General features: G+C 39.0%; 1 protein-coding gene across 1 annotated transcript in view; it reads left to right on the top strand.

The window, feature by feature from the left end:
* The window catches only part of ITIH5 (inter-alpha-trypsin inhibitor heavy chain 5), a 95,262-nt gene that overhangs the window by 19,339 nt on the left and 48,592 nt on the right, over nt 1-27,331 (top strand). Inside the window, 3 exon segments of the mRNA XM_037510582.2 lie at nt 2,112-2,275; nt 3,127-3,231; nt 12,102-12,352. Of these exon segments, the coding sequence (XP_037366479.1) occupies nt 2,112-2,275; nt 3,127-3,231; nt 12,102-12,352 (520 nt within the window).

Below are 27,331 nucleotides of genomic sequence, written 5' to 3'. Positions count from 1 at the left end.
CTAATTTATAGATGAAGAAGTATGTGAAGAGGATCATTTGTCATATTACTTAAAAATAGTATTTCTCAAGTATCAGAATCATTTGGAGGGCTTATTAAACTTGCATTACTGATATGGTAAGTTTGGGATGGAGTTGGAGATTTTGCTTTGCTAACATGCAAAAATCAAGATGCTATTACTCCTTGCCTGTGAACCACATTTTGAGAACCACTGCTTTGAAATAATTCATTCTCACACCAAATTGGTAGACTTCTCTAATACATTCAGATATATTTTGTCCTTGATCATTACTTCACTGAACTCTTTATGCTTATCACTTTCCAACTTTCTCAAACAGGTACACATTCTCTTAACATTTTCCTAAGCTTGTTCTCACTTGCTTTTTTCCTTTTGAGTAACCAAGACTGTACTTACAACCACATACTTGGAACTCTTTATCTTGCATGCACCCACTTTCTGGCCTCAATCATGGACCTCTCTCATGCTCCCTGAGCTCACTCTCTTGTGGGCTTATCACCTTTGTATATCACAGGAGCAGTATGCTTTGATGTCATCAAGTCATTGCCTTATATCTATTTTGAAAGCTAGCTCACTACTATAAAGAATTTTAAAAGCAGATGAAAGGTGAAATAAATGTTGGTCAGGTAAGACAATCCCAATAGGGAAAAACAGAATACCATCAAAGTAAGTGGTTCCATTAAGTATTTACTTCAAGTCAGATACATACTAAAGATGGGATTTGAGTATGCAAAGATGAGAAAGGTTTATTCAAAAAGGCTGCAAGATAGCCTCAAATAATGGTGGTGAGTGTTAACTTTGGAGCAAGTGAGACTGAGTTTATGTTCATCTCCTTTAATGCTGTCCTGGACCAATATATATCTTTGCTAAGCTTGACTTTCTTTCATCTATGGATTGGAATAAAACATCTACTTCATATGTCTGTCCCAGAAATAATGGGGTAATACCTTATCTCATCTTGGGTTGTCATAACAAAATACCATAAACTGGGGGACTTCACACCAGAAGTTTATTGTCTCAGTGTTTTAGAAGCTGGAAAGTCCAGGGTCAAGTTCTGGCTGGTTTGTATTCTGGTGAGCCTTCTCTTACTGCCTTTCAGATAGCTACCTTCTTGATCACATGGACTTTCCCCAGGGAGAGCAAATTCTGTGGTGTTTTTCTCTTCTGAAGGCATTAGTTCTGCCAAGGGTACTCCATCCTCATGACCTCTTCTAACCCTAATTATCTCTCAAAGATCCCACTTCAAAATACCATCACACTGAAAGTTAGGGCTTCAACACATGAATTTAAAGGGGGAGGTACAAACATTCTGTTCATAAAATGTAGCATGTTAATCCTTAGACAGTTCCTGGAATTAGAGAATCAATCTGTTAGTGGTTGTTTTTCTTACTGATTTTTTCTTCAGTTTCTGCTACCAGTTGTTATCATATATATAGCACTGTTGTGAAGACCAGGGGGAAGAACACTGGGTAGTGTTAGCCAGCTTTTAAATTTGCACCATCTAGTACTATCCTTATCAGAGGCTTTGGGGATAAATTTAAAAAACACAAACATTCCCTTTTCTGGGTTCTAGTTCCCCAAACACTTCCTTGAGTTCAGTATTATGATTATAATCTAAATAGGAAACCCTGGAGTGTAGTTTCTCTAAGTGAATAGTGAAATTAATTTGAAATATTAGAATTTCATTAGGCATGTTTTGGTGTTTGATCAATTCAATTCAATGACCCTATAAATGTGATCTCAGAGTTTATAGCTGAAAACTGTATTTCTTTACTCCTAAAATTCTAATAATTTATTAAACTATTTAAATAATCTATATTCTCTGGTAAATTGGAAATATTGCCTTTGTTCATTTGGTAAAGTTAGGTTCGAAGATCTGCTTTATGTTATGAACTGGTTGGTCAACCCCAGTTGTTTGATGATGGGGAGAAAATCAATAAGAGACAAAGAAAGTAGAAAGGAAGCACATGTCCAAATTGAAGACTCCCAAATTGAAGACTATTTTATGGAAAGAAAAATTTACAACTGCTTTAAAAAGGTTGATTCATGCTTTCATGCACCACTGAGAGTGCCGTGTGTTTTAATTCCAACAGAAAACGAAACCCTTGATGACAGAATTCTCGGTTAAGTCTACCATTATTTCTCGCTATGCCTTCACTTCGGTTTCCTGCAGAATGCTGAACAGAGCATCTGAGGACCAGGAAATTGAGTTTCAGATGCAGATCCCAGCTGGAGCTTTCATCACCAACTTCACCATGTAGGTGACACACTGGGCAGAGACTCTGGATGAGGATTTCTATGTGGGGTGGCCAGGGTGACCTGGGATGAGGTGAGAACTTATAACCCAGCAGTTGGGTAAGAAGGTTGGCTCTCTGCCTTCCTCTTTTCTCCCTCCCTCTCTTTGCTTCTCTTTCCACTGCCTTCTTTCAATCAATCTCTCTCTTCCCCTTTACTTCTTTTCCTCTTTCTCTTCTCTCTACAACACTAGTGCCTGTGAGGGTCAGACACTTAGAAGGTGATTGGTATATGTCTATGAAATGACAATGTTGCTCTCCTCCAGAAGTTGCAGTGGGAGAAACAGTAAATAAGTGAATAAACCAATAAGTGAGATAACTTCAGAGAGTAGCAAGTGTTTTATAAAGATAGCAAGTAGGACTGAGAGGGGCTTGATTAGGTCAGAAACCAAGGAGGTAGCTCAGAAAGGTCAGTGTTTAAGTTGAGATGTGAATGATGATGATATGCTAGATAGAATATTCTTCTTTATTTTGAATTAAGAGATAAAGGTATGCCAAACAGGCATATGGGTTTTAATGGAGGTCTGGGCAAGATTGAATTTGGTGAATCTTTATGGAAGTTTATCTGAGCAGGTCTCTGATTCCTTCCTGGAGAAACAAAGAGGCACTGTAGTTGGGTCTTTCCATTGAGACCTGTTGAAAATGGCCTTAGAATGAAATGAGAGGTTTAATGGTAGTGCCCTGGTCTGGAATGAATTCCTTCTACATTTCCAAGAGGCAAATAAAAATATTTCCTAGGCCACGGCTATGAAATCCACGTTTGAATTTGTCTTCGAATTGTAAAGCCCTAACATAGCTGTCCCTTGTGTTTCAGGCTTATAGGAGACCATGTGTATCAGGGAGAAATTACAGAGAAAGAAAAGAAAAATGGTGATGTGGTCAAAGAGAAAAGGAATAAAACCACCACAGAAGATAATGGGTAAGTATTTTTTTTTTTTTAAGATTTATTTATTTATTTATACAAGCACTGAGTACAGGCAGAAGTGCAGGATGGTGAGAGAATTCACTAGAGCCAGAGCGGGGAGCAGAGCAGGCAGAAGGACTGAAGTACACTGCTGAGGGGAGCAGCGGGTGGCAGGAGAGGTCTGCGCGCCATGTGGGACCCTTCTCCGGTGGCCGGGGAGCAGCCAAGGATCGAACCAGAGCTGCAGAGGTTGCGGGCAGCTTCGCAACCCAGCGTTCAACCACTGCGCCACTGGGGAGGCCCAGTATTTTTTTAATTAAGAAATTAAAAATCCACTTCAGCAACATGTTAAATTTTCTGCCTCCTTTGCCTACCTGTTTGGTTCCTTTCCCTTCCTTTAACTGTTGATCTTTTTTAAAACTTTTATTATGTTAATAAATAATTAAATATATCTGGTTAACAATATAGTAGATAAGGGTTTACAATAAAAAGGAATTTTTTACTACTCCTATCATGTTTACGTCTTCAGACCTTACAACCTGGAAATATCCATTTCTAATATTCCTGTAATTAAGAATTTTTGGTAGTTACCTCCCTGATTTTAAATATTTTGATAGCCTTTTAAAAAAATTTCTTCATAAAAATAAGGCATTACATAGTGTTTCCCTGTTGTAATGAAAGAAAATTTAGCATATTTACAACACTCCCTCTGCATCCCAAATTTTTACATTATGATTTCTTTTTCCATCAGCTGAAGTGCTTACACCATCTTAGATGAGCCCTCCCATCTTTAATGATAACATTACCTCTCTCCTATATCTCATTCTACCTTTCCTTTTCCATTTTCAGTACCCATCCTTAATCACCTAACCATTTATTTCTGCATTATCAGAGTTAATATTTAAATTCTGATCTGTGACAATATTTGCGTACTTAAACATTGAAACATTGATAAATAACATTAACTTTTTAATGGTTCCAGAAACAATAAAGTCACCTAGTCTACTAAAATTCCATTTTCCTCTCTACCATTTTGAAGAAAAATCATCTTAGTATCTAGATAAAATGGTGTGAATGTGAAAACCTGACTTTGTTCATTAATAGAAGGGCCTAATTTTGAGAAAGCTTGTTCTCTAAAATTATAAACTGTTAGAAACTGCTGTTTGAAATCCTACTGGCTTTCAGTAGGATTCGAATGGAACATCCCACTTTTGTCAGGAAGATGTGAGCTGTGGGTTCACCTTGATGTAGAAAAGCAGCCAAAGCCCACAGCTTCAGATAAGGGGTTGTCAAGACCAGAAGTTCATATTTATCTTAATTTTGTGGTTTCTAAGGACACAGAGCCATGAGTTTGCTTCTCACACTAGGCAGAGCTGCCTCATGATGCCTCTGGAATGCAGACTCCCCAGGTTACTAAAATCTAACATTGTTGGTCTGTAAGCATGCTCAAGTGATCTTTATCACGTGGACGTTATCAGGATTATATTTTCTTATACTTCATGAATTGTCCTGAATCCTGTCACAATCTTGTTTAGTTAGATCATAATATGTAATATCTGTTTTCCTGGAGTTTTGCTTTTTTTAAAAGATTTATTTATTTATGTATACAAGAGCTGGGGTACAGACCAGAGGTGTGGGGGGGTGAGAGGATTCACCAGAGACAGAGTAGGGAACAGAAGAGGCAGACTGACCGAAGTACAGTGCTGAGGGGAGCAGCAGGCGAATCAGGAGAGGTCTGCTGCATCATGTGGGTAGCTCCCTGGCCAGCCAGGGGATCGAACTCATGCTGCAGAGGCTGCGGACAGCATCATAGGTTGCGTCTTAACCCCTTGCGCCACCAGGGAGGTCTGAGTTTTGCTTTTTTCTATGAGATAAAACTCACCTTTGTCACTATTGAGATCTAGCGAAACACATCACTGATTTGAAATGGTGACAATGAACAGTTATAACCAAGTTTCTACAATACTGTCATCATGGCATTACCAAGAACATGAGGAAAGCATAACTGATCAATTTATACATTCTGATTTCAAAGCTGTTCATCATGGAAGAAAGTATGTCTCCAGATCCATGGAATCCAACCATTGCTTTACAGCCTTTTTTCCTCATTCTCTTCTGGGTTGTGTTCATTATTTCTAGTATTTTGTATCTTCATCTTTTTTCAGCCTTCACTTTGCTGGAGTATATTCTGAAGTAGCTTCCTTAGAATGGATATTTGAGAGGTAAACTTTATGAGGCCTTCATTAATATTTTAATTTGTATGAAATTTTAGATTCAGAATAATTTGCCATCCTAACTTTGAGGACATTTCTCCAATATCTCATAACATCTAGTTTTAGTTTTATTGTTGATGCATCAAATGTGGTCTAATAATACTGCTTTTATGCCCTTTCTCTACCTGATGTTCTAAAATTTAAAAATATGGTTATAAGGTGTACCCTACCATTCCCGCTCTGTTCTCTGTCCCACGGGGTGGGGGGAGGCGAAAAACAGCCCCCCAAGGACAATAGGAGAGATCTCTGGCGCCACCTAGCGACCAGGAAAAAAAAGTCACTAACACCCTATAAAACAGGACATTTCTTAAGACTGCTTGAAAAGGGCAGAAGGTTTCTGGAGGACCCAGTGGCCAGCCGGGAAGTTATTCCACGCCAGGCCCCTTCCGACCAGCAGTCTGAGCCCACAGAGGGAGCAGGCACCCACGTCCGGGGCAGACCGGGTGCGCAGAAGAGTGTGCCTGAAACCGGAGGCGCAGGGACTGCATCCCGCTTCGCCATTTGAGAACAGGGACATTTCTTCAGTAAAAACTGCCTAAAACCAGCAGAAAGCTCCCCCAGAAGACAGAGATGGCTCCTGGAAGAGCCAGAGGGGAGCGGAGAAGTTCACCCAAGATGTCAGTCAGTCCGAGCAACACAGTGTCCCAACGCATACGACAAATTAGAAAACAGACAGTAGGGAGTAGAAGAACCACACGCAACCTAAAAACTCCTCAGGAAAGAAGCACACCACAAAAAGAAAACCACTCCCCAGATTGCAACGACAGCAACTTGGAAGAACTTCTGAGCCTTCCAGAAAGAGAATTTAAAATTGCCATGATTAAAAAAGTGATAGATCAGAAGAAGGAAATTGAGTCCCTAAAGAGGGAAGTAAGAGAAATGCAGGAGATCAAAGAATTAATGGAGGAACTAAAGAACTCTGGGAAAAGCAATGAAAGCAGAATAGATGAAATGGAAGAACGAATAAGTAATCTTGAAGACACAGAAATAAAAAGAACCAAAACAGAAAAGGAAAGAGAAGTACGAAGGAAAAAGAATGAAGAAAGACTTCGGGAACTATCTGACTCCATGAGGAAAGGAAATATAAGAGTTATAGGAATTCCAGAAGGAGAGGAGAGAGATGTAGGAACAGAGAAAATATTCATGGATATAATTGAAGAGAACTTCCCAAATGAGAAGAAGGAGCTGAAAATTGATATACAAGAAGCAAGAAGAACACCAAACTTCCACGACGAAAGGAAAAACACAGCAAGACACATAATGGTAAAGCTCCCAAGAATCCAGGACAAGGAAAAAATAATGAAGCTGACAAGAGGGAAGAAACAGATAACATTCAAAGGAAAACCAATCAGGCTGACATCAGACTTCTCTGAAGAAACATTACGGGCAAGGAGAGAGTGGAGGGACATAGTCAACAGACTCCAAGAAAACAGATGCCAACCAAGAATACTCTATCCCGCAAAGCTCTCTTTCCTCCATGAAGAAAGAATATGGACCTTCCCAGACAAAGAGAAACTCCGGAATTTCATTGCGACTAAACCCCCACTCCAAAAAATACTACAAGGAATCCTAAAGCCAGAACCTCAGAGGGACGAATAACAACGAAAGAAGACCAGAAAAAAAAAAAAAGTTATTAAAAGAATAAATAAATAAAATCAAAGGAAAGACAAACATAATGGCAAATACAGATGCTAACATATCAATATTAACTCTAAATGTAAATGGACTAAACTCTTCAATAAAAAGACACAGAGTTGCAGCCTGGATTAAGAAACAAAACCCAACCTTTTGCTGTCTCCAGGAAACACATTTAGCTACAAAAGATAAAAATAGGCTCAAAATCAAAGGATGGAAAACAATCCTACAAGCAAATGGGCCAAAAAAGAAAGCAGGAACAGCTATACTTATATCAGATAAAACAGACTTCAAACTCAAAAAAATAAAAAGAGACCCCAATGGTCACTACATTATGATTAAGGGGACAATACTTCAAGAAGAAATAACACTCATTAACATATACTCACCAAACGAAAGAGCACCAAAATATATCAGACAACTGTTGTCCTCTCTGAAAACAGACATCAGAGAAAACACATATGTAGTGGGAGACTTCAACACACCACTATCAACAATGGATAGATCAACAAGACAAAAAATAAGTAAAGAAACTAAAGCTCTAAATAAAGACCTAGAGCATTTGGGCTTAACAGACATCTATAGAACACTAAACCCAACAAAAACGGAGTACACATTTTTCTCAAGCGCACACGGATCATTCTCCAGGATCGATCACATACTGGGGCACAAGACAAACATCAACAGATACACCAAGATTGAAATCATACCAACCATCTTTTCTGACCACGAAGGCATCAAACTAGAAATAAATCATAAAAAGAAGGCAAGGAACTATCCTACCTCATGGAGATTAAAAGCCACATTACTGGAAGACCACTGGACTAACGAGGAGATCAAAGAAGAAATTAAAAATTCTTTGAATTGAATGACAAGGAGGACACCAATATCCTAAATGTATGGGATGCAGCAAAAGCAGTAATAAGAGGAAAATATATAGCAATAGAAGCTCACATCAAAAAACAAGAAAGAACTCAAAGAAACAACCTAATCTCGAAGCTCAAAGATCTAGAAAAAGAACAACAAAATAACCCCAGAACCAGTAGAAGAAAAGAAATAATAAAAACCAAAGCAGAAATAAATGAAATTGAAACTAAAAAAACAATCCAAAAGATCAATGAAACCAAGAGCTGGTTCTTTGAAAAAATAAATAAAATAGACAAACCCCTAGCCAGGCTCACAAAGGAAAAAAGGGAGAAAGCACAAATACACAGAATCATAAATGAAAGAGGAGAAATCACAACGGACACAGCAGAAATCAAAAGAATAATCAGTAACTACTATGAACAGTTATATGGAAACAAGTTCAACAATATAGAGGAGATGGACAAATTCCTACAACTCTACAATCACCCAAAGCTAGATAAAGAAGAAATAGAACACCTAAACAGACCAATTACAAGCAGCGAAATTGAAATGGTAATTAAAAACCTCCCCAAAAACAAAAGCCCAGGACCTGATGGATTTACAAATGAATTCTACCAAACATTCAGAGACGAATTAGTGCCTATCCTTCACAAACTCTTCCAAAAAATTGAGAAGGAAGGGACAATACCAAACACGTTCTATGAAGCCAATATTACACTAATACCAAAACCGAATAAGGACAACACAAAAAAGGAAAACTATAGGCCAATCTCCCTAATGAACACTGATGCAAAAATCCTCAATAAAATTTTAGCTATCAGAATCCAACAATGTATCCATAAGATAATTCACCACGACCAAGTTGGATTCATTCCAGGGGCACAAGGATGGTTTAACATCCGAAAATCAATCAACGTTATCCAACACATCAACAAAAAGAAATATAAAAACCATATGATAATATCAATAGATGCTGAGAAAGCTTTCGACAAAGTGCAACACCCATTCATGATAAAAGCCCTTGAAATTCTTGGGATACAAGGAACATACCTCAACATCATAAAGGCCATCTATGACAAGCCAACAGCCAGTATCATTCTCAATGGTGAAAAGCTGAAAGCAATTCCATTAAGATCTGGAACAAGACAAGGATGTCCACTCTCACCACTGCTTTTCAATATAATACTGGAAGTCCTAGCCAGAGCAATAAGACAAGAGAAAGACATCCAAGGAATCCAAATAGGAAAAGAAGAAGTCAAACTATCACTATTTGCAGATGATATGATAATATACATAGAGAACCCCAAAATCTCCACAGAAAAACTAATTCAACTCATCAATCAATTCAGTAAAGTGGCAGGATACAAAATCAACACGCAAAAGTCAGTAGCCTTCCTATACACAAACAATAAATCTGAAGAAGAAGAAATCAAAAAAACCACCCCTTTTATTATCGAAACAAAAAAAATCAAATATTTGGGAATAAATCTAACAAAAGAGGTAAAGGACCTATACAAAGAAAACTATAAAACACTGTTAAAAGAAATAGAAGAAGACACAAAGAAATGGAAAGACATCCCCTGCTCATGGATTGGAAGAATAAACATTATTAAAATGGCCATCCTACCAAAAGCAATATACAGATTCAATGCTATTCCAATCAAAATCTCTATGGCATTCTTCAAAGAAATAGAACAATTATTGATGAAATTCATATGGAATCACCAAAAACCCGAATAGCCAAAGCTCTACTGAAAAAAAGAGAAGGGAATGGAGGCATCACACTCCCAGACTTCAAACTCTACTACAAAGCCATAATCATCAAAACTGCATGGTATTGGAACAAGAACAGACATACAGACCAATGGAATCGAATAGAAAATCCAGAAATAAACCCACAGATTTATGGTCAACTAATCTTTGACAAAGGAGCAAAGACTATGCATTGGAGCAAAGAAAGTTTGTTCAATAAATGGTGCTGGGAAAACTGGGTCGCTACATGCAAAAGAATGAAGCTTGACCACTACCTCACACCATACACAAAAATCAACTCAAAATGGATTAAAGGACTAGACATAAGACCTGAAACCATAAAATACATAGAAGGAAATATAGGCGAAACACTACGGGATTTGCACATCAAAGACATCTTTACAGACACATCACCCAAAGCAGTGATAGTGAAGAGAAAGATAAACAGCTGGGACTACATCAAATTAAAGAGCTTCTGCACAGCAAAAGAGACAATAACAAAAACAAAGAGAAACCCCACCAACTGGGAGAACATTTTTGCACCCAACACTAATGATAAAGGACTGATCACAAAAATCTGCAAAGAGCTGATGAGACTCAGCAACAAGAAAGAAAATAATCCAGTCAAAAAATGGGCAGAAGAGCTAAAAAGAAACTTCTCTGAAGAGGAAATGCAAATGGCCAACAGACATATGAAAAAATGTTCAACATCACTTGCAATCAGGGAAATGCAAATCAAAACTACCATGAGATACCATCTCACACCAGTGAGAATGGCACATATTAAAAAAACTAGCAACAACAAATGTTGGCGAGGATGTGGAGAAAAAGGAACTCTTCTGCACTGTTGGTGGGAGTGCAAACTGGTCCAACCACTATGGAGAGCTGTGTGGAGATTTCTGGACCTACTAAACATAGAGCTTCCATATGATCCAGCAATTCCACTCCTAGGTATTTACCCAAAGGACACAGAAACATCAATTCCAAAGAGCACCTGCACTCCTATGTTTATAGCAGCACTGTTTACAATAGCTAAGCTTTGGAAACAACCCAAATGCCCAAAAGTAGATGACTGGATCAAGAAGATGTGGTACATATATACCATGGAATATTACTCAGCATTCAAAAAAGATAAACACATGCAATTTGCAGCAACATGGATGGCGCTGGAAGTGATCATGCTCAGCGAAATAAGCCAAAAAGAAAAAGAAAAATACCGGATGGTCTCACTCATAGCAGGAATCTAGAAAACTTAAATAAGGGACCAGGAAAATGAATATAAGAAAGTGAAAATCAAAATCAACAAAAAACTATGAACCAGAGACACTTTTTGGGGGTGGGGGGGCGGGAGGGGAAGGATTGGGGTCAGAATGGGGCGTTTGCTATTGTATGGGGGAATATAAAAATAAAATTTAATATTTAAAAAAAAAAATAAAATAAAAATATGGTTATAGGTACACGTAGTCATATTCCATTTATTCTGTCCGGCTCTTAATGAATTGTTCTCTCTCAATATTTGTGTCTCTTTTCTCAGCTCTGGGAAAATAGAGTATAGGAACCTGTCTTCTTCATCATTCATTCACCTTGATGTTCACCTCCCTGGGTTTGGTTCCTATTCTCACTTCTATCTGGTATTGAATTGTGAACCAGAGCCTGCGGTCTCTAAAATTCCACAGACAGTGTGGTTCTCTCCTTTGCTGTACCCATTCCTGTATATTATGAGCTGTGGAGTCCTTGCTCTATTGAATCCCCTAAGTTCTCCAGAAACTTGTGAATTATCCTACCCACTGAGGGTTGCTGCTGCCACGCTTATTCCTTTGGTGTAATCTTTTACTACACTTTTATGGCCAGTCTTTCAACTGGAATCAGAGAACTCTCACCCCGGTGCTGAAAGCATTTGGAATGGTTTGTATTTTAAACTGCTTTGCACTCTGTTATTCCTTTCCCCACCCCAAACTTAATGAAGGTATAAAACCTAGTATATTAGCAATCTTAAAGTTGTGCATAATCTTAAATCCATTCGGCCAGCCCTACAAAGAGGAGAACACAATTCACATCTCAACCCCAAGGCTGTCTTTTCTAGCAGTTCTCCTATTTCAGTGTCCCCTTCCTTTGCACCTTGGGTCCAGCTCAGGGAGCGGTCTGAGAGTTCAGTGTTCTTTGAATTCTCCACTCTTCAGTATTCTCATACCATTGGCAACCTCCCTCTAGCCTTCTTCAACCATCACTAACTTTTATTTTTTCTTTCAAAGGACACTCACTGCCATGCTTACCAGTCTTACTGGGAGTGTTTGAAGGGTGCCCAGAGGGGACCTGAAGGCACCTGGCTTCCTCTGCTCTCTCTTCTCTTCCTCACAGGCAGAAGGGCACTGAAATGTTCAGAGCTTCTGTGGTGATTCCCAGCAAGGACAAGGCCGCCTTCCTCCTCAGTTATGAAGAGCTCTTGCAGAGGCGGCTGGGGAAGTATGAGCATGTCATCAGCGTGCGGCCCCAGCAGCTGGTGGGGAGGTTGACGGTGGAAGTGAATATTCTGGAGCAGTCGGGCATCACGTCACTGGAGGTGCCAGGGCTACAGAACAGCAAACAGAAGGGCAGTGGGCGAGGGGAAGGTAAGTACTGTTTGTTGGGAAGCCTCAGATCTCGGATAACTGAGATGTTAGCATTAGAGGAATCTATAAAACTGATGGCTGCCCTTCAATAAGGCTCTGAGTGTGTTTGCAGGAATCTTAAAGAGTAACATTACAAAGACTGTGCCTTGTTTTATTTTTTTTGGTAAAGTCAGTTCTGTCAGGAAATTATACAATGTTTGAGTCATTTGACACAATAACCTCACTTCTGGGACTCTATCCTAGACAAAACAGTCTAAACTATTAGGAATGTTATATGTATGGACCTGTTGGATAATATTTGTATCAGAAAAAGCATTCTGCCATCCTAAATATTAAGCCAATGGACATGATTAGTAAAATGAGTTCATAAAAACAATTTAGCGTGTGACAGGGGGAAAAAAGACACCGTTTTACATACACTATAATGTTAAATAAGTTCATTTTGTTACATATGAGACTGATAAAGATTAGAAAGTTACATAAAAATAATTTGTACTGGAGTTAGAGATTACAGGGTCATTTCTAAAAACCTGTTTTGAAACGAACATAAACATCTAAACAATGTGCTATATTCTTTCTCAAATTCAATAATGAAAAATACAGGCTAAAATCAATTTTAGACAGAATTTTTGACTCATTGGTAGAACCATTCAGTTGTTTAATCAAATGCTAACTTTAAAAATAGCATTGTATTTATTGAAATCATACTGAAAAAATTCAATGTAACCTAATTTAAATCACTATATCATCTCAATTAGTAGTTTATAATGAATATTTATTTGTGTTGGAAAACAGGACAATGTGTAAAAAAAAATTCACCAGGAGTAGAATGACAAGATTGCAGATAATTGTGCCATTGAGGTCAGGGAAATGCTAAGTGATGCAGTAAGTGAAAATGCAGACTCTGGTTTCAACCCCATGACTGCAAAGAGGGTCCAGGGTGGCCCAGAAAGGCTTCTTGCTCAAGACTCCTTAGGAATGAGATTGGAAGGAGAGGTAGAGAAATGACTTGACAGTAAAATACAAAGGTTTTGGTATCCATTATAAAGCAATAATCATGGTGGCCCAAAGCTGGTCATGGAAGCGTAAACAGAATGGAAAATACACACATGTGTCCCCTCCCCTTCCCCCCACAGCTGAGTGAATGTCTCTCCCCTGGAAGTAGTTTACTCTCAAAAACTAGAGTGTATTCTGGTTCTGTGGTAGACTCTGGTTTCTTGTTGTGGGTTGTGAATAAGCACAAGAATTTGGTGTTCAGTTCCATTCTCATTGAAAAATGAAAAATATTGTGGAGGTATCTGATATTCAGAAGTGGTGTGAGATATACAGTATTCTTGTGTCAGAGAGGTGGCCTTGTGTATTGTTAATGAATTTTAGTTCAATTAACTATCGCCCCGAAAAAATGACCTAAGCTCTGTCAGGTGGGGATAATAACTTTCTCATTATGTCATTGGGGAGCACTAGTGTATGTGAAGTGTCTGGCCCAGAATAAGGACTTAATAATGAAATATTATTATCTCATCACCTAATAGTTACTTTTTTCTTTGCAAATATTGTCTTCCATATTAGATCACAAGTGATTTTGAAGGCAGTTCTATGCCTCATACCTTTATCTTGTGGATCTAGATACTGAGATTTGGATGAGTGACACCTCAAATGTCATAGAGATAGTGTTAGAGCTCTGTGTACAGCAGGGATGTTACAGCTCCTATATTATAGCAGATGCTTATTCACACACAGTCTGGGGAATGTACATTCAAGGAGCACTAGAGTTACTTACCCAAGGAACTAGGTGGAGTAGCTTATATAGGCAAAAGGGATGGGGCTAGTCCTCACTCAGGTCTGCTTTATGCAACAGTAGTTATGATTGGTGGAAAGTTTGCCAAGTGGTGATTGGAATTTCCATCCTGGGTATGGCTTGTCACCATGGTTTCATTTTCTCCCATGTGGGGCATATGCCACAACTTGCCTACATGCCTGACTGTGTCTGGGACTTGACCCCTAACAACTTCCCAGCTCTGGTTGTTACACACAGTTGGGATGGTTCCATATTCATTTTTCTTCTATTTATCAGTCTCTTTACAGTACTTAACATGACACCTTTTAAAGGGCTGATAGCTAATTGTCTGCCAATTAGAAAAGTGTAAAACTACACAACTAAACTAGTTACAAAGAATGCCATTAAATTTTATTTTTTTCTAGTCATAATTACAGGGCAATTTTCCTTTGTACAATGATGTGAAGGAAGCATTGTTTTCAGGAGGAGGAAGATTCGATGAGAGTGGGTAGTATCCCCAAGAGGGCTGCCGAAGTGCAGTGTGTATGGAGGAGCTGGGTGGGAGATTCTGAGGGTCATGATCTACAGTAATGAAATGAGTGTGTATTTTGCCTAATTTTCCGAACTGTGGCTCTTCAGAGATACATATGAGCTGTGGTGTGTGTTATGGTTGGTGGTGACATGAATTATGATTATTAAGGAAAAAGTCATTTACTGCTTATTTTCAGGGTCTGTGAGAGACTCAGGAATTTTCTAATCCATTGATCTCTTGGGATATGTTTTTTCTCTCTCCTTTTTCTCCTTTTTTTTTTTTAAAGGAAAACTGTTTTTTCAGCTCTTTGTATCAGAGCAAATATTTGTCTCTCAGAGCATGCAGATTTCATAAGCATCATAAGCATTTACCAGATCCAGGTGCAGTGGACCAGTTCCCTTTTTGCTTCTCAACCGGTCTGTGGAACTCAACTGTGAGTGCTCCTGCAAAATGGCAGCCTCAGCAGTGAGAGGTACAGGATGCTGTGTTTTTTTCTGGACACCATTGTGTGTTTCCAAAAAAATCCAGGCTAGAGATTAAATTAGAACTGGGCTTGCACCAGGGTCATGAACTGTAACTATGAATATGGACCAGAGCCAGAAGATTCCTTTAATAGATCTGGCTGTGATTAAGAAATCATCACTTGTGTAACTTCTGTAATTTCTCAGAAGCAAATCTCTAATCACTCAGCCATTTTCTTGTTTAAGGATGCAATTCTAGATGGGGATTACCATGAGCTAGATATTAGACTCAGCACTTGCACATATTATTATCTTAGTCTATCTTTAAACAACCCTCTTGGGATATATTTTTTTATCCACATTTTATTTGTGGAATAATTAAGGTGCACAGCATTTAAGTAACAAGGACAAGGCCCCATGTTTGGTTGTTGATAGAAGCAGAATTTGTGTGAGTTATCACTCCAAGTTCATGCCCTTACCCACTGCCTCCTTGTTAAATAGAAGATATAAAATAAATTATAATAAATAATAAGATATAAAATAAATTATAATAAAACATTCAGGGTGTGAGTCTGAATACTAAGTCCCTCAATTGCAAAGCCAACTTCTGTTCATCAATATAAATACAAAACAGAAAGGGTAAATGAAATCTAACCCACTTTTGCCTCAGTTTACTTGTCTGTATCAGAACTGGATCCACAGCTATTGAATTGTAAAATAATGGGCTCCATCTCAATTTCAAAGCTAATTCTGAGAGATATAATTTGGCAGACAAGACTTTATACTTTCTGGGTTATTAAAATAGTGAACTCATGTACATAGTTCAAAAATCTCAAAGATTCTAAGCTGATATACAATGAAAGACAAGATTCCCTCTCACCCCATCTCCCTGACCCCTCCCTCCAGGTCCTCTACTCTAAAGTATCAGTGAGAGAGAATATTTGAAATTCAGACTTTCCTAGAACATCCCTGTTTTGTGGTCTTCCAAAGACTCACACCAAGATAGATATTCCATCTGTGTTATTGGGTCAAGGCTGATTATTTCATGTTTTATGCTAAAGCCTCAATAAACTTCCCATTGGCCCATGGCAACTAAATTTCCATGCTTTCCACAATTTCAATTTTTTTCTTGTTTGGCAGAAAATTTTCATTCATGATGAATCCCTCATGACTAGGAGTAAAATAAAATGAACTAAACAAAGTACGACTTAAGGTATCTTACCTTATTCCCCTTTGGTTTGTATCAGTGGATCTCAAATTTGGTTAGACCCTATAGGAACCTGGGGAGATTGACAAAAAGAATTACAGAAAACTGAATCTGACCTTATATACCTGAATTAAAACTTACAACAACAGGTTACATCTAGGTAACTGTGTTATGAAGGTGATAATCCATGAATTTATGTGAGAAATAAAAAAATAAGTATTTCTTAAATGTTTATCAAAATTCTTAATTTTTTTTCTACCCCTAATCATGGCTTATCCTTCAGAGTCTTTGCCTTAAAATAAAATCATTGAGCTTTAGTTAACATGGCATAAAATGTACTCATTTTAAATGTATGATTCAGTGGTTTATAGCACATTTGCAGAGTTGCACAACCATCATCACAATCCAATTTTAGAACATGTCTATCATCCCAGAAGATTCCTGACTCCATGGTGGCCACTCCTTGTTCCCACCCAAGCCTTAGGCAGCCACAAACCCACTTTCTGTTTCTGTAGATTTCAGACAGCTGTCACTTGAAATGCATCCCAGATAATTCTGAGGCTTGGTAAAAATTCGGGAATCCTTACTATGTGCTTTCCATCAGAATTGAGGGGTGTCAACTCTGCAGGATCTTGACCTACAGGAGCAGCTGTTTAATTAAACATGCTTATTCTTTTAGTCATGGGGTCCTGAGAATATTCTGGCTTTTGATCCTTGTTAAAATGTATATTGTTCCACTTTCCACTAACACTTTTTCTATTGGATTTAGGCCAACATAGAGTTACTCACAGTTGGTAGAAAATAACCTCTTCCCATAGCCAACATCTGTTTATAAACATAGAGATTGGAAATGGAAAAGTACCAAGAGGCTATCCTAGTGGTCTTTCTAATACAGTCTCAAGCTCATTAATCTTGGTGGTCCATCTCTTCTTGGAAAATAGAGACATGATCACACAGTACTTTTGGAATCAAAAAGCACCTCTGTTTTACTTGATTCCATGGCCTTGTGGGAGTAACCCCCTACAGCCCCTCTCATCCTTTCCCATTCTTGCCCACTCTTCCCTGTCCTTCCCTATATCAATGTGAGGCAAGAGGATCCAACCTTTGAAGTCTGGATTAATATTAACCTTTGTCCTTTCTGTTTCACACAACTCCACTGTCTGGCTCAGTGTTCCTGAATGTTACTGCACATTAGAATTACCAGGGAGCGTTCATAGATATATTTGCCCAAGTGTCATCCACACCATTTAATCTGAATTGCCTGGAATGGAAACCAGGAGTTAATATTTTTTTTCTTTTTTAACAATCCCAGGTGATTCCAATGTGTAGCAGGGTTCTAGACCATGACATCTTGCTTTTGTTGTTCAAGATATAAGCAGGCTCTAAGATAGTCTAGGTCATTTATTCAACATTAGGAATAATGATTCAAGTACTTGACCAAGGGGCTAGTCCAAGGTGTGTTCCATCTGGCTCAGGACCTAAGGGAGTTTTAAAGGATCAGGCAGGAAGGTCATCTGAGATTAGGTCATTTGTAGTGACACTTTTGGATTCGTTACTAAATCCATGTGTCTGTGTCTGTTTGATGGGCAGGAGTCTTTAAACAGATGGCTGCAGTTTGGGGGTCTGCTGTCACGGCGAGCAGGTGGGCTCTTGTTTTTTCATAGTCACTGTATGACTGAGTCAGGCTTTTAATTTTCACCTAGAAATTTCAATATGGGGCCTTAGAAACAACGTATTTGACTCAAAACAGATTCCACCTTGTTAAGTGTTAATTGGCATTCATCCCTACCCCTCTGTACCCTGTGACTCTTTTTCCAGGGCTGCTAACAATATTCCCAAGCCTCCTGTGGGAGTTTCTGAGTGAGTCTAATCCCATCTCTGCCCAAACTGGCAGACTTATGTGATGCTACCCTAACCTGACATGGAAAGGAAAATTTAGTTTAAGTAACAAAGAGGCCCTATGCTCCTTGTTCCTGAAAAACATAGTGGTTTTCAGTTTCTTGAGGTGTCTGGTTTGCCATTGAGAATGGCCCATCCATACTGAAGAGTGCAGAGGAGAAATAGAATATTGGTGTGCTCACCTAAAAGAATATGGTGCCGTTCGGCATAATGCAAAGTGCAGGGGTTTGGGGATGTGACAGCTCTGGTTCACAGGGAAGTTTCAAGGGCCTGGTAGTGGCTCTGGAAAAAGTAGAAGGGGAGAAAATATTTTCAAATCATATATCTGATAGAGTCCAACATCTAGAATATATAAATAACTCATAACTCAACTACAAAAAGGATAACCCAATTAAAATATCAGGAAAGGAAAAAATATAGGGGAAAGACTTGAGTAAACATTTCTGCAAAGCAGATACAAAAATGGCCAATGAGTATAGGAAAAGATATTCAAGACCTAGCCCTTACGGACATGCAAATCAAAACCTCAATGAAATATTACTTCACAAGCACTAGATAACTGTTATAATAAAAAAAGAAAAAAATGAAAGTGACAAGTTTTGGCAAAGATATGGAGAAATTGGGACCCTGATACCAAAGAAATGGTGCAACCACTGTGGGAAAGAAATTGGTGGTTACTCAAAAGGTTAAATATTGAATTACCATATGACAGGAAATTTCTCGAAGTATATATGCAAAAGAATTGAAATAGGTCCTCAAATACTTACACATAAAATAGTATTCACAATAGTCTAAAGGTGCAAATAATCCAAGTGTCCATCAATAGATGAGTGAATAAACAATGTGGTTATATCCATTGAAAAGGAATATTATTTGCTATTCAAAGTGAGGAAGTCCTGATAGAGCTGCAGCATGGATGAAACATGGACACATTAAGCTAAGTGGAAGAAGCTCAACTCAAAAGTGTTTGTCCATTCATAGAAACCAAATAGATACATCCATAGAGAGAGAGAGAAGATTGGTGATGATGGGGACCTAAGGATAAAGGAATGGGAAGTGACCGAGTTTTCTTTGGGGATGACGAAAACATTTTGGAGCTTCATAGAAGTGTTGTCTGCACAGCATTGAATGTCCTAAACACCACTGATTTGTATATGCTAAATGTGGTTCATTTTACACTGTGTGAAATTTACCTCCAAAAAATAAAATAGAAAAAAATTACATTTTAGGTTGTTAGAATTCTACCACCTCAGGTGCTCCAGGAGCAATGTCTGCTCTGCTGTCCCACAGCTAGAGATGCATCCTTTACGTGTGGGGAAACAAATAATAGGACTGGGTGGAATTCAACTTGCTTTTTAATGGTATCACTCCTATGTAAGCCACCTAGAAAATTTTGACCCTCATATAAGCCTAAAAACTGAGGGAACTTAATGAGAAAGCAGAGATGCGTGGAAATGCTATGTGGTCTTGGAGGCAAGGCTCGTCACCAGCCAACCACATGGGCAGGATCAGTCATCTCTGACTTCAACAATCACAGAGTCGTGTATTCAGTAGGTGTCTAATTAGAGGTTGACTGAATCTTTCAAAAAACTTATTTCTGCTTTTCTTTGGTCTGCTAACTTTGTGACTCTGGCGTTTGCTGTGGAGGTTCACCGAAGATTCTGTGCTTCCCTCTCTAGTGTGGAGCCGGCCATGGAATGGGCGCTCATCACATCATTGCTAAATGAGCTTAGAAACAAATAATTGTTGGCAATGAGGGTGCTATTAGGTTTTCAACAGTTTCCTGGTTTAGGATGGTTAATTTTGTCAGATCTCAGTGTTGTTCTTATTTTGTCGTGAAGGAGGTATGAAGAGAAAATTTGGTTCCAAAAGACAGGTCACAAAAATTTAGACCTCTCCCTTTGCCAGGATTGCCAGATAAAATACAGCCTGCTCAGACAAATCTGAATTTCAGAGACACAATGAGTTCCGTGCAACATCGGGGGCATACTTGCACCAAAAAAGTATTATTCATTGTTTATCTGAAACACACATTTAACTGGGCATTCTCGCTGCTCTGCCCTATTAAAGGGTTGTGTTGTGAGTAATATTACTCCAGCTCTAATTCCCGCACTGCTCCGAATTCTTCCCCTGCGGCCAGTCTTCTCTCTGCAGCTGGAAGGTATGGCCCTGTTTGGCCTCTGTACATTTGCCAGGAAACAATCTGGTTGTTATGCGAAGATTTCCAGCATTGTTCAGAGCAGAAATTATTCAGGTATGAATCATTTGGCTCTGTAGTAGCTTTTGTTTGATTTGGTTTTGAGTGCCACATGAGCACTCATGCTCTCTTCTTTGTACTGACAATTGTTGTGGTCCAGTCAGAGCCAACTGTGAACAGGATGACCCAGAGACCCCAGAGAGTGGCCTGGTCTTTTTGACTTGACCTTGATGAGCAACCTAGTCTTCTCTAGGAAACCTCCCTCGTTGCCTCTTCCCTTTTCCTGCCACTCTAGTTCTGTGTGAAGTGGGATGTTGTCTGGACATGAGGCACTGTCCATTATAGCTAGGACTGTAATCAGAGGTCCAGGGATGTGACAACCAACAAAACACTTTCAGGATGAGACCCTTTATATCTGTTTTTTTTTTATTTTTTATTTTAAGATTTATTTATTTATTTATGCAAGCACTGGGTACAGTCAGAAGCGCGGGAGGGTGAGAGAATTCACCAGAGCCAGAGCAGGGAGCAGAGCAGGCAGAAGGACTGAAGCACACTGCTGAGGGGAGCAGCGGGCGGCAGGAGAGGTCTGCGCGCCATGTGGGACCCTCCTCCGGTGGCTGGGGAGCAGCCGGGGATCGAACTGGCGCTGCAGAGGCTGCGGGCAGCTTCGCAACCCAGTGCTCAACCGCTGCGCTACTGGGGAGGCCTGAGACCCTTTATATCTGTTGAAGGGCTCTCTCCATCTGCCCTACTACATGCCAGTATGTTTAGTCACCTCTTAGCTAAGTGTTCAACAAGCTTATCTTGGGTTCTCACTATGCTCCTGGCACTGTACTTTAGACTTGGAGCCTAAAGATGTCGAAGATGTCATCATTGCCTAATAAAACTTGGAGTTGCCAACTAAAATTGTTTTTTAAATTTTCTGATAATTGTGGTTAACATCAAATTCATCATTACAACCACTTTCTAAGTAGAACAATTCAGTAGTGCTGAGTTGATTCACAATGTTGTGAATCCCAACTCTAAAACTTTTTTCCCCTAGGTTGAAACTCTACTCACTAAACAACCACCCATGTCTGCTCCCCATCCAGCCCCTGGTGATCTCTATTCATTCGACTTTCTGTCTTAATGAATTTGACTACTTTGGATACTCTTGTAAGTGCAGTCAGACAGTATCCATCCTTTTGTGACAGGCTGGTTTTAGCATAATGTCCTCCAGGTGCATCTATGTTGTCCCATATACCAGAACTTCCTTCCTTTATGGCTTCCTCCCTCAATTCCACTGTAGGTATGGAACTCCTTTTGTTTTTCCACTCATCTGTTGATGCACACTGTTTTGTTCCTTCCTGCTTCTTGGTTATTATGAGTAATGCTGCTATGAACCTATGTACAAATCTCTCTGTGAGATCCTACTTTTAATTCTATTGGGTGCTTACCCAGAAGTGAAATTGCTGGAACATATGGTAATTCTATGTTTCATTTTTTGGGGAACTTGTATATTGTTTTTTATAGGAGTTGTACCCTTGTATATTCCCCCAATGGTGTACAGGGGTCCCACTTTTTTCACATTCTTTCAACAGTTGTTATTTTCTGTTTTTTACTTATCTTTTTTGATAGTAGCCAACTTAATGGGTGTATGGGTATGTGCAGTTAGCAATTTTGAATAATAAAAAAATGAAAATTCTTTGTAGGGTTGAATCTATGAAGTGTCACCCAGGTTTTCACAATGATTGGGCAATGTTTTACCTCCATGCAAGAGGACAATAGGAAACAATATAACAGAAATTTCATCATCTTACATTCCTTTGCTGCTCTAGCACTGCTTATTCAGTTCAGTTTCAGATATTTCTGTCAGCTGGCATTTGAGGTCCTCAGTGGACAACATATTTTTAGGGATTAATTGCCTTTAGAATACATGAGGTAGTTCATGAAGTAGTGCCACTTGTTTTCAATCACAGTTTCTCTTGCAAAGGCGATCAAACATGGAAAACCAACTCAGTAATGTATTATTTTAGGAAGAAGAGCCTTGAGTAAGCAGTAAAGAAAGCAAACTTGCTAAAAAAAATTCTGGGCAAACACCAGAATTTTATTTTATTTTATTTATTTTTTATTTTTATTTTTTTTAATCCATCATTCATTTTATTTCCAGGGAAATCTGAAGATACAGAAGATTTTTTTTTAATGTTTTAAAGAAATTATATCCAATATTAGATCCTGAATCCTTAATGATGACTTTTATTTTTTATGATTTTATCTTTTTTTTAATTTAAATTTTATTTTTATATTCCCCATACAATTACAACCCCCTTATTTTGACCCCAATTCCTCTTTTCCCCGCCCCCCACCCCCCCTTAGAGTGTCTCTGGTTCATAGTTGTTTGTTGATTTTGATATTTTCTTTCTTATAGTTATTCTTTTTCCTGGCCCCTTATTTAAGTTTTCTAGATTCCTGCTATGAGTGAGACCATCCGTTCTTTTTCTTTTTGTTTCTGGCTTATTTCGCTGAGCATGATCCCTTCCAGCGCCATCCATGTTGCTGCCAATTGCATGTGTTTATCTTTTTTGAATGCTGAGTAATATTCCATGGTGTATATGTACCACATCTTCTTGATCCAGTCATCTATTTTTGGGCATTTGGGTTGTTTCCAAAGCTTAGCTATTGTAAACAGTGCTGCTATAAACATAGGGGTGCAGGTGCTCTTTGGAATGGATGTTTCTGTGTCCTTTGGGTAAATAACTAGGAGTGGAATTGCTGGATCATATGGAAGCTCTATGTTTAGTAAGTCAAGAAATTTCCACACAGCTCTCCATAGTGGTTGGACCAGTTTGCACTCCCACCAACAGTGCAGGAGAGTTCCTTTTTCTCCACAACCTCGCCAAAATTTGTTGTTGCTAGTTTTTTTAATATGTGCCATTCTCACTGGTGTAAGATGGTATCTCATTGTAGTTTTGATTTGCATTTCCCTGATGACAAGTGCTGTTGAACATTTTTTCATATGCCTGTTGGCCATTTGCATTTCCTCTTCAGAGAAGTTTCTTTTTAGCTCTTCTGCCCATTTTTTGACTGGATTATCTTCTTTGTTGTTGTTGAGTCTCTCAGCTCTTTGTAGATTTTTGTGATCAGTCCTTTATCATTAGTGTTGTGTGCAAAAATGTTCTCTCAGTCGGTGGGATTTCTCTTTGTTTTGGTTATTGTCTCTTTTGCTGTGCAGAATCTCTTTAATTTGATGTAGTCCCAGCTGTTGATCTTTGCCTTCCCTATCACTGCTTTGGGTGATGTGTCTGTAAAGATGTCTTTGATGTGCATGTCATGTAGTGTTTCTCCTATATTTCCTTCTATGTATTTTATGGTTTCAGGTCTTATGTCTAGTTCTTTAATCCATTTTGAGTTGTTTTTTGTGCGTGGTGTTAGGTAGTAGTCAAGCTTCATTCTTTTGCATGTAGCGACCCAGTTTTCCCAGCACCATTTTGAACAAACTTTCTTTGCTCCAATGCATATTCTTTGCTCCTTTGTCAAAGATTAGTTGACCATAAGTCTGTGGGTTTATTTCTCGATTTTCTATTCAATTCCATTGGTCTGTGTGTCTGTTCTTGTTCCAATACCATGCAGTTTTGATGATTATGCAAACACCAGAATTTTAAAATATTATGTTAAATTTGAACTCCATCAGCTGTAAGATTGAATTATTATTCTGTTATGTGTTGCTGTCATATCTATGTGATGCTAAAAGATTTATGTGATTCTGAAAGATTTAAAATACCAAATATCAATAGAGGAAAAAGCACCCCTATCCAGTAAGAAAATTGTTTATAATAAGGGATTTGTGAAGGTATTTAGCCAAATCCCTTCCCCTCATGATTTCCTCAACGTCACTAATTTTTCTTTCAATAACTCTAGTAATTTGCTTCAATTCTGTATTTATTGTCACCATCAAGGGGTAGGTGGGCAATTATTCACAGTATTTTTGACTGTCCTATATTTACAAAATCTTCCCATGGGGCCCCAGGTGAGCAAGTTACATAAACAGACAATTTAGTGTGTTTTCCAAGGGGAAATGAGCAGTCAGTGTTTGTTTGGAAATCCTTTTGTAAAATCACCAGGTGTTGGCTGCTTTTCTGTGACAGTAGCCAAACCCCAGACCCACAGGAAAAGGCCAGGATATCCCTCTGTCAATGGGCCCAACTGATGTCCTTGAATGTGGTTCTTTTCTCCTAAATCTTCTCACCTTTAGGCATTTTACATAGTTGGCTTCTCTTTTTCTCCCATGTGTTGTCTAGGAGAATGTTTACCTGTGAATAACATCCATGTCTCAGCACAAATTTAAAAAGCTATGTTTTATTCTCTTCACCCCTTATGCAAAATAATGAAGTGTTTTGATAGTCAAGAGAGGAATATTAAATAGTATTTATAGGCATGGTTCTTTTTATTTAATATTATTTATTTATGCATGCAAGAACTGGGGTACAGGACAGAGGTGGGGGGGGGGTGACAGCAAGAGGATTCACCAGAGACAGAGTGGGGAACAGAATAGGCAGACTGACTGAAATACACTGCTGAGGGGAGCAGTGGGCAAGACAGGAGAGGTCTGCTGCACCGTGTGGGTAGCTCCCTGGTGGGCCAGGGATCAAACTTGTGCTGCAGAGGCTGCTGACAGCCTCACAGTGCTGTGCTTAACCTCTTGTACCACCAGAGAGGCCTAGGTATGGATCTTAATTAAATATAAAACTTGTAGAATCTAGAGAAAACGATGGATTCTCACTCCAGAAAAAACAATGTATACATGTGCACCTTCATGAAAAACACTGTATATAGTTTCAGGGTGCTCTTAGGAAGCTACCAACTCCTTCATCCTTTATATAAAGTTTATTCTTTATCTATCTTGAAGTCCCTGTCATGAATGTGCATTATGGTGTGCTTTTCCCCCACCAAATATTTGTTTTTACTAAGCTCTTGGTGTTTAGGGCAAAATGTAAACCGTCTTTTATTAAAGAGTATTTTTTTCCTCATGAGTTGCCTTTTATCACTGATGAAGAGAGCAAGGTACTACTTCTGAAAAGGATGAGGCTGGACACTAATGTGCATATGCATTGAGCAATAACTCTGTGCAAGGCACCATACTTGGCTCCTTATTAAATGCAGTTTCACTCAATTCCAACTGATTCTATGAGTGGACTTACTCCATATCAGAGACAGGAAGGCTATTGTGGCCTGATACTCAGAAATACTAAGCCAATTGTTTTGAGTCTTTCAAACTCTAGAGCACAGCACATATCTTCTTGCTCAAGAATGGAGGGCTGCAACAGTGTTTTGCCAGCAAGGCACAGGGCAGATTCTCTATCAATATGGGAGATTGGCAAAGGAGAGCTCCGGAGCCTTCAGAGGCTTTTTCTAGCTTTAATGCTCTTTATATGCCAAATGTAGTGAGGCAATCAGGTTCTGGGCAGGCAGGCTGAGGGCCTAGAGACAGGTTGCTGGCAAGGCAGGGAGGCCTCCTAGCCCTTGGCGAATCTTTACTCTTTTTGGGGGTTCTTTCTGGCATTCTCTTGTGGTCTCTTTCTCTCATAGCCATTCTGCCACCATTGTCCACCAGACGTGGTCCTCTGTGTTACACTGCCCTTGTAGCCTCAGCCTCCAGGCTCAGGTGTGCCCACTTACGCATGCCCACACCATATTCCAGGTGTCCACCATCAGGCACACGTACGCCGAGCCCATGCTCCCTAGCACTTCCTGTATGCAAGGCCTCAGGTGATAGCCACAGAGGCCAGCAGCGCAAAACCTGACCATCACTTGCCCTATAGACAGGAAGAGAGCATGGTGGGAGCTGGTGACCTGAGACCAGGGAAGAGTGGGTGGAGAGAGTGGTTTGTGAGTCCTATTGAGAATGCACCGGAGGTAGAGTATGCTGCAGAAAGTCATCTTGCATGAGATAAATTAAAATAGGAAGATGACATTAAAAGGCTCGATACAGACTGATCACCAGTGTTCACACTTACCCCTAACTAAGCCAACACAAAGGAGAGAAAACAAAGGAGGAATAGAGATGTGGGTCCTCATTGGAAATGTAGGTCAGATTCTTAGTCCTTTTTGGCCTATTCCCAGCTCTTCCCTCTTACTATTCATTGCCATTGGGGCACATCCTTCGACAGCTGAGGTCCTGCTGACAAAGCTTACTGTGCTTAGGGACTCTTTTGTGGAGGTCAGCAGTGTGAACCCCAATTCAGAGTAAATGTTCTTTGGGATTTTGTTAGTAATTGTGGGGCAGCCTATACTGACCTCACTGATTAAAAGATTTATTTCTCTTCTAATATAAAGAGGATTTTATTTTCTACAGATATCACTTTTGGAATTTTTTCCAGTAAATTTTTCCTCTTGATAGTGGAAAATTCATGGGGTCACATTTGTACTCAATGGGTAGGAGTCAGCCTCAGGAACCAGACTTTTGGTTAGTTACATAAGTGGGAATCACTTTGGCATGTAAAATGAGCCCATTTAGATGAATCTCATGAATTTTCATCATGAACTAGCAAACACCAGAGGTCAACAGGAAACCAAAATAATAATAATACACTACCCTTTCTCATGGTCTATATCAAAGAGCCTAGTTAAATGAATTATGAAGGGAAAAATTATACTTTTTGATCCCCAGTTCTTTCATTTAACCATGAATGGTATTAATTCAGGGTAGTTGTAAAAAGCAATGATGAATTTGAAACAAGAAAAAGTGGGCACATGCTGATAGTATAAAGAGAGTTAAATCTAACTAATGTAGAATTTGAGAGATAATCTAGTGCCACCTAACTATATCCATCAAAGGCAGGTGACCATCATCTCTATATAAGAACAGAATCACCTGAATGTCTTGTTAAAATATAGATTTCTTAATCCTACTGCCAGAGTTTCTAATTG

Source organism: Talpa occidentalis, unplaced genomic scaffold (assembly GCF_014898055.3).
Source record: "Talpa occidentalis isolate TD23 unplaced genomic scaffold, MPIMG_talOcc4v2.1 talOcc4.14, whole genome shotgun sequence".
In the NCBI taxonomy this organism is placed as follows: Eukaryota; Metazoa; Chordata; class Mammalia; order Eulipotyphla; family Talpidae; genus Talpa; species Talpa occidentalis.
This window is presented reverse-complemented; position numbering and strand designations above follow the sequence as displayed.